General features: G+C 40.4%; 1 protein-coding gene across 4 annotated transcripts; it reads right to left on the bottom strand.

The window, feature by feature from the left end:
* Positions 1 to 1,250: 1,250 nt before the first annotated feature.
* LOC118359992 (mitochondrial ubiquitin ligase activator of NFKB 1-like) lies at positions 1,251 to 6,769 on the bottom strand. 4 transcript variants are annotated; one of them, XM_035738977.2, is made up of 5 exons: positions 6,675 to 6,769; positions 5,877 to 6,016; positions 5,351 to 5,559; positions 4,845 to 5,056; positions 1,251 to 2,285 (listed from the first exon to the last, which is right to left on the bottom strand). In XM_035738977.2, the coding sequence occupies exons 2-5, from the start codon at positions 5,994 to 5,996 to the stop codon at positions 1,774 to 1,776; spliced, it is 1,053 nt and encodes a 350-aa protein (XP_035594870.1). In that variant the 5' UTR covers positions 5,997 to 6,016; positions 6,675 to 6,769; the 3' UTR covers positions 1,251 to 1,773. The 4 variants fall into 4 exon arrangements, with proteins under 4 accessions (XP_035594870.1, XP_035594869.1, XP_035594871.1 ...); XM_035738976.1 differs by having other exon boundaries at positions 6,660 to 6,743; XM_035738978.2 differs by lacking the exon at positions 6,675 to 6,769 and adding an exon at positions 6,440 to 6,595.
* Between the last annotated feature and the right edge of the window lie 1,606 nt (positions 6,770 to 8,375).

The following is an 8,375-nucleotide window of genomic DNA, read 5'->3' as shown; positions in this document are numbered from 1 at the left end:
CGCCTCCCTACCACTGAGGAAGTACAGTTCCCGCTCAGCCCAGTCAAAACTGTTCGCTGCTCTGGCCCCCCAATGGTGGAACAAACTCCCTCACGACGCCAGGACAGCGGAGTCAATCACCACCTTCCGGAGACACCTGAAACCCCACCTCTTTAAGGAATACCTAGGATAGGATAAAGTAATCCTTCTCACCCCCCTTAAAAGATTTAGATGCACTATTGTAAAGTGGCTGTTCCACTGGATGTCATAAGGTGAATGCACCAATTTGTAAGTCGCTCTGGATAAGAGCGTCTGCTAAATGACTTAAATGTAAATGTAATCTTCAATGACAACTGCGGATAAGAGAACGCAATTGTGAGAATTCAGTCAGATTCTGATTCAGGATGCATGCAAGCATCAACTACGAGATGGTGGATTTCAACTCAGCCTTTTATCTATTCATGGGAAAGTTCATTTTACACGCTGTGTCCAGTAATGCCACTGGTAAATATGAACACATTTTCCAATAAGAGGCTGACTGTATTTTTGGACACACACACACTAGGCCTTTGTCCTATTTCCAAAAGTGTTTATTGCCTTTACTGTAATGATTTAGAGATGTCCTATGGCTGACAATAGTCTCTCACCTCTTTCACTTCTTCCAATCTGTCAGAGTTGAGGTGTTTTTTTTTAGTCTGTGAAGTAGGCTACAATAGAAGTTGTTGGCATCCTGCAAGGAGACCGGTGATGGAGACCTGTCGCCATCAGCACCATAATGAGTTTTTCTCATTGTAAGGCAATACTTTCCGCAATGTCTTCACAATAAAAGCTTAGTCACTAATCGATACTGAAAGACGTCAGTGAAAAAGATGATTTGATAATCAACTGAACATTATACTGTAGCCTATGATATCGCTTGCAAAAACACATTTTATCCAAAATGTTCCATCCTCTTTACGAATTAATGAGTATTTTATCGATGGAATAGTCATTTACAGAATTAAAAGTCTGATGGAGAGAAATGCAAATAGTGTAGGAGAGCGATGCAAAACAATCCCTAGCAGAATTGGCAGAAGATCCGTCACCGACTGAGGTAGCTTTTTCCTGGTGCATTCGTCACGTCACGCTCGTGATATTGTGTTTATTCTTTACTTTCTCAGTTCAATGGACATCCTGTAACAGTCAACACTTCATGAATAAGTTATTAACACCATTGTGTATTGCTCCTTCTTTTTTATGATAACTTACTGATTGTCACTTAAAAAACTTGATACTTTATCAAATGGTTTTTAATTTGCAAATACCTTTATTTTGTACATGACTTCTGTGCCTTTTCTGCTTAGAGCAAATGCAATGGTTTATATAAATCCTGAAATACGATGTACTCTTTCTTCCCTGTTGAAAAGGTATGCAAGGTAGACATCACCCTCTCCTGGCAGCCATAAACATATACATACATGTGTGTGTATAGTATAGGGCCAACATATTTGTAAAATAGGTTGAGGATATATTTATTTTGTTTGTCTTTATTTATTCAAAATCGCTTTGATGTGTGCTTTGGAGAAACATTGAGGTGAAAACATTCAAGTTCTGAGTTGATTCTACAACTAAGAAGGATCCTGGATATTACATGTTTTCAGTTCAACTGCTATAACTCAAATCAAGCTACAAGTCAGCTTGATCTTTCAAATAAACATTATATAAGCAAAGAAAACAGAAAAATAAGCCAACAATCCTTTTCTCAGTGACATTAGATCAGTCCATTTACAATGGCCATCCAAATGGCATTGTCCATTAGCTGTTATAAAGAGGCACTACCCTCTCTATCGTCGCCCTGCAGATAGGGCACTTCTTTGGCAGTGCCTGGTAGCACCGGTCACAAGCACAGACATGCCCACACTCCAGGAACACACAGGAACGCTCCTGGCTCAAACACACTGTACAGGCACTAGGGGAAACACTGGCCTCCTCCACATTCAGCTCCCTCATCCTCTTCCTCTGCTGCTCCTTGAATTCCTCCAGAATATTCTTCTTCTTCCTCCTCTGTGTATGGTAAGCCCACTGCTTCCACAGGATGAAGAAGAGCGTTGTGGAAGCAACTACACCAAACATCATAGTCAGGATCCTCCAGAACCTGACTGTGCTCTGCTGCTTCTCCACCAGGGAGTCATAGTCCAGTCGGCTGAGGAAGTACCTCAGGCCCTGCTTGGGAGGCTGGAGCTTCACCAGGTTGTTGTCCAGCACCAGCTCCCCGACCCCGGTCACACTCTCCCCCAGACGTAACATCTCCTCCATCTCGTGGATACCTAAGATAATAATAACATACCATTTAGGATATAATTTTATTGATTGATTTATTGGATAAAAGTATATCAATCACAAAGTACATTACATTATTCAAATGACTGATTCCTCACGAAACCAGGACAAAAAAAGACCATGATTTTGGAGATTTTCACAAAATAATCCATAGAATAGTCCTTTGGAGGAAGAATTGTTGACATATGACGTTTGTATCTAAAAGCATAATTGAGAAATAATTGATCAAAGTTGGCACATTTGACATTTTGGCCTTACCCAGGGATTTCTGCTCGGTTAAAAGTTATGGCCCAGAGAAATTGGCATAGTAGGCAATGTAAACCAATCACAGGCCTACTTTTACTTACTTGTAACATTGCACATCCTGCAAATCACCAGCAGAGAGCAACCATTTTGAATACAGTTTCCCATTCGGTCATTTTATCTAATTGGATCACAACCAGTGGTGTAGTGGTGCCTGGAGAAGTGGGAATATTCCAATTTGGCACAAAAAAAATCCCAAACGGCCCAACCGGCGAAGGAAAGGCGCCCTGTTCAAAACTTATGACAAACAGTGACAGACTCTGAATGATCTAAAATAATAAATCCCTTATTCATACCCCTTGACTTATTCCACATTTTGTTGTGTTACAGGCAGAATTCAAAATGGATTAAATACATTTTTTCCCTCACCCATCTACACACAATACCGCATAATGACAGTGAAAACATGTTTTTTGAAATTGTTGGGTTATGTATTGAAAATTAAATACAGAAATATCTCATTTACATAAGTATTCACACCCCTGAGTCAATACTTTCTGGGTAAGTGTAAGTGCTTTCCACACCTGGATTGTGCAATATTTGCCCATTAATCTTTTTTAAACTTCTTCAAGCTCAAATTGGTTATTGATCATTGCTAGACAACTATTTTCAGGTCTTGCCATACATTTTCAAGCAGATTTAAGTCAAATCTGTAACTTGGCCACTCAGGAACATTCACTGTCTTCTTGGTAAACAACTCCAGTGTAGATTTGGCCTCCCTGGTCTCCGACTACCGAACCGTAGCACTCACGTCTATAGCCATGAAGTGCTTTGAAAGGCTGGTCATGGCTCACATAAACACCATTATCCCAGAAACTCTAGACCCACTTCAATTTGCATACAACCCCATCAGATACACAGATGCAATCTGATAAACAGATGCAATCTCAATTGCACTCCACACTGCCCTTTCCCACCTGGACAAATGGAACACCTATGTGAGAATTCTATTCATTGACTACAGCTCAGCGTTCAACACCATAGTACCCTCAAAGATCATCACTAAGCTAAGGACCCTGGGACTAAACACCTCCCTCTGCAACTGGATCCTGAACCTCCTGACAACCCACTGTTCCTAGGCCATCATTGTAAATAAGAATGTGTTCTTGCCTAGTTAAATAAAAATACATAAATAAATTGCAGATGACAACAGTGGTAGCCTGATCAACGACAACGATGAGATAGCCTATAGGGAGGTCAGAGACCTGACCGTGTGGTGCCAAGACAACAACATCTCCCACAATGTGATCAAGACAAAAGGAGATTATAGTGGACTACAGGAAAAAGAGGACCGAGCACGCCCCCATTCTCATTGACGGGGCTGTAGTGGAGCAGGTTGAGAGCTTCAAGTTCCTTGGTGTCCACATCACCAACAAACTAACATGGTCCAAGCACACCAAGACAGTTGTGAAGAGGGCATGACAAAACCTATTCCCCCTCAGGAGATTTGGCATGGGTTTTCAGATACTCAAACGGTTCTACAGCTGCACCATCAAGAGCATCACTGGTTGCATCACTGCCTGGTATGGCAACTGCTCGGCCTCAGACCACAAAGCACTACAGAGGGTAGTGCGTACGGCCCAGTACATCACTGGGGTCAAGTTTCCTGCCATCTAGAACCTCTATACCAGGCGGTGCCAGAGGAAGACCCTAAATATTGCCAAAGACTCCTGCCAACCTAGTCATAGACTGTTCTCTTTGCTACCTAATGACAAGCGGTACCAGAGCGCTAAGTCTAGGTCAAAGAGGCTTTTAAACAGCCTCTACCCCCAAGCCATAAGACTCCTGAACATCTAATCAAATGTTTATCCAGACTATTTGAATATTGAAACTATTTGAAAAAGTGTGTTCACCCTCCACTACACCATTGATCATAACTCTAAAAGCTGCAGCGATTCCAATCTGGAACTTTGATATGCCTGTAGGGTGTGTAATGTTCATCAATATATTGAAACCTACAGATTAAACATTATGGAGTCCTGAAGGAGGCCTGGGTCCAAAATGGCATAAATATATTAACTTTGCTTTGATTAATTATTTCAAAATTATGCTTTTAGATACAAATGTCTAATACATAGCAACAATCCTTCTTCCCAAGGACCATTCCATGGATTACATTTATTGAAATTCATGGTATTTCCCCCCCTAGTTTAGTAAGTATGGGTGGCCCCAGCAGGAATTGAACCCACAACCCTGGTGTTGCAAAGACCATGCTCTACCAACTGAGCCGCACAGGACCACACCTTTAGGGCGTTCCCCGCTGATGAAGTGGCCGATGACGTTGGTCAGGGACTGGGCAGTGGGGTGAAAGTTCTCATAGGTGGTCTCCAGGTCCAGCTCCGAGGAGTCCAGGGGACGGATGACCCGAATGGTGGCTGCCACAGCCTCGTCGTGGGATACCAGGTCAAAGGGCACCGTGTTGGTACGCTGGTGGATGACCTTTTCACTCTCATTCCTGACAGGTATAAAATATTAGATACCTACAGAGATGTGTATCCACAAAAAGATGCAGTATAGAGTATAATGTTTTTCATCGTCAAGTTTGTTTTTATATCTTTTTTAACTTTTAAAAAAGATACCATATTTATTAATTCTTTCTAGGAGGTAGCATAAGCAGAACAAAAGTTAGCCATTACGAGGCCATCGTCAGTGTGTGAAAGTTTCTCCACACACAAAAAATAAATCCACACAAATAACAGTAAGAGAGGGTGCAAAATATTATAACCCTTTAGTGTACTTTAGCACTTACCAGAGATGAGTGGTGCGATTCCACACCATCTTCTTCTCCTTTAGAGTTAACCTCTCGATGACCCCTTTGCAGTTGTCCACAAACTGGCTGTTCAAGGTTTCTTTCACAGATCTCACAACACCTTCAATAACAGCGTACGGGACACATTTTCCTGGTGCTTCTGTCAGGATGTTCTTCATATCCTGATCAATAGACACTTTCTTGGCTCCCTGTAAAACATAAATGATATTGAATAACAATCAAAAACCTCAAATGTTCATTGTCAATGCAGTTTATAGTCACTGTGATTAAGTTAAATCGTTTCCTGGTCAACTGCAATGATATAAAAACAATGTCTGAACTAGTGATAACGTTACATTGGATTTCTGGGCGCAGTGGTGTGCTCTGGTAAGTTGCAAACAAAATATTTTAAACCACCTTCAATGTGTCGCTTGCCAATGTTTAGCCTAACTACTAAACATGCTACTAACATATTTAAAGAGATAAGGTAGATAATATAGATGAGGCAAGGCTGCAATGTTATTACCTTTAATCTAGCTACTGTTGTTGTCCTCCTCCAGTACACAGAGTAGAAGACTGCAGTAAGTGCTGAGCTGGTGGCTAATAGCAGAAATTGGGCTGTGGAGGGTTTCCCACTAGTATCCATCCTGTGATCTTCTGTTTGATCTGAAACAACAAAGACTATGTCAAAGAACACAAGAGCAAGGTGTATGGATCCACATCTGGGCCGTAAATCAGATGACAACTGTTGCCCTGCCATTGACAGTCTATAAGGCTATGGTCATGTGATTCAATGTGTTAGTTGGACCTTATGGAATGTATGAATGCCATGGAATTACAGTATTATATTTGTCAGCCTAAAAACCCATTCTTACAGAGACTTGACTGACACCTAGCTATTATTAGCTAACCCTGGAGTTCTCTCTTTTGGGCTAGTCAAAATCAACTTGGGTTGATGAGTGACTTTCTGGAGGCGAGTGACCATTTCAAATACTAATGATAACGTTGTCGCCAAAATTCAAAATTTGGTATCATGCAATTATACAAAATCGATTGACTAAACAGGTTTGTTAACATTACTCTAGCTACCTTATTAGTTAGCTACTGTAGTTAATGTTACCTAACATAACTAGTTAGGTCCGGACTCTGTAATTTAGCCCTGCACTGACGTAGCCAGCTAGCTAGTTGTAAACACATATTTCTCATCAATCTAATTTTAACAGACTGGCTACTTTTATATTTAAAAACTATTGATTTCAGTACAAGATTTGCTAAATAAAGCCACATCGAATTGCTAGTTTGGGCTCACCCTCCACTTCCTTACATAGTAATCATTTTTTATTATTTTTTATTTTATGTTCTACTTCTTCTTCGATGAGGTTTAACGGCGGTTGGCATCCAATAAATGTTGCATTACTGCCACCTACTATACTGGAGTATAACTCCCTTATACAATGCTTATATATATATATATATATACACACACACACACAACAAATACCTTACCATTTAACACTACACTCACAATAAAAATTCTAAATAATAATAAATACCATACTCCACTATTTAAATCTATTTAGTCCTACTTCAGGCCAACAACATGAAAGGATGGGACCACCACTTAACACATCCTGTGACTCTTCTGATGTCAAGTCTTGCACACCCAAATGCCTCTCTGCAGCTGCCACCACAACCTCTATTTTCTGCGACTTACGTTCCATCTCTGCATTACAGTTAATAACCATTGCTATAAATGCCAAAAGTCCAATCTTACTGAAACATATATCACTTGTTGGTTTATCCCTCTGTACTGGTACAGATCTCCTACTCACACCACTCCTCTCAGGATCCCTCCCCCTTGACCCATCTTCCTCTACTTTCTTCACTGCCTCTGCACTACTCTAACTCTGGAAACATCAACCTGCCTTTCTCGCACAGGACATGCTGATCCTTGACATCTGATCCTTGGAGGGGTTCCATCCTTTTTCAATTCAAAATAAAGGCAGTTCAATGTGGCCCTTTGACCAGCAGGGAGCAGTGTTCAATCATTTATCAATTGAAAAGCACAGCACAGATTCGTTTTTATCTATGTTTATGGGCCCTGTGATAAACCATTAGATTATATCACGTTTAGAGCGGTTATCAATGTTAGAATGGTCAATAAGAACCATTGATTTCATGACAAATAATATTGTGTAGCCCAAATGAAACATGTCTTCAAAATGTATTGCCTTTCTAGTGGTTTATTAAATAAAAGAAACGCAGCAACATAAACACTTAACTTTTATTATTGGTAATCTTAACTCAATTCTCAAATCCAGGTATTCCCAAACTAGGTACACGCAATGCCGTTGGCGGTACGCCAAATAAAAATGTAATTCACAAAAATGGTTTTTTACATTAAAAATTAATTCTTCACATTTTCAAACAGTACATTTATATTTTCTAGCGGGGCTATACATTTGGGTGAGTTTTTTTCTTCTCGTCTGCCAAAAATAAAATTAAACCATCTAACGTTAGTGTTTTGCGAAATAACACAATGTCAAATACAGGTAGCCTAGTCAAATAATTATCATCCAATCACATTAACCGCTACTTACTTTCTCGCGGGAAACTTTTACTCATGCGCAGAAATTTACAAACGAAACACGACCATTTGAAAAATAAGCCACAGGAGTTTTTTGAGCGAGAATAAAGACGACTTTCGAGTAGTAACATGTATAAAAGCAACAGATACCACTAATAAGGGGCTAGAAGCGACATATATGGTGAGCTGCCGAGTAGCTAGGACAGGCAAGGCCCATACTATTGTGGAGGACTTCATTTCCCTACTGCCGCGAATATGGCTGGGGGAAAAGACTATACAGACAATTCCTTCATCAAACAACACTGTTTCACGACGCATCAGTGACATGGTAGGAGATGTAATTAAATGATATGCCTTACAGCTGGATGAGTCAACAGAAGTGTTGGCCTGGCACAGCTCCTGGTATATATATGTCCGTTACCTTTATGTGGGGTCAAT

Source organism: Oncorhynchus keta, chromosome 27 (genome assembly GCF_023373465.1).
Source record: "Oncorhynchus keta strain PuntledgeMale-10-30-2019 chromosome 27, Oket_V2, whole genome shotgun sequence".
Classification (NCBI taxonomy): domain Eukaryota; kingdom Metazoa; phylum Chordata; class Actinopteri; order Salmoniformes; family Salmonidae; genus Oncorhynchus; species Oncorhynchus keta.
The sequence above is the reverse complement of the archived record's forward strand: the minus strand, read 5'-3'. Positions and strand labels throughout refer to the sequence as shown.

Excerpts from the sequence above, each read along its gene's own strand:
- LOC118359992 (XM_035738975.1), bottom strand. Across the intron at positions 5,560-5,876 it reads CAACAGTAGCTAGATTAAAG|GGAGCCAAGAAAGTGTCTAT; the intron begins GTAATAACATTG and ends TATGTTTTACAG. Across the intron at positions 5,057-5,350 it reads AATCGCACCACTCATCTCTG|GAATGAGAGTGAAAAGGTCA; the intron begins GTAAGTGCTAAA and ends TATACCTGTCAG.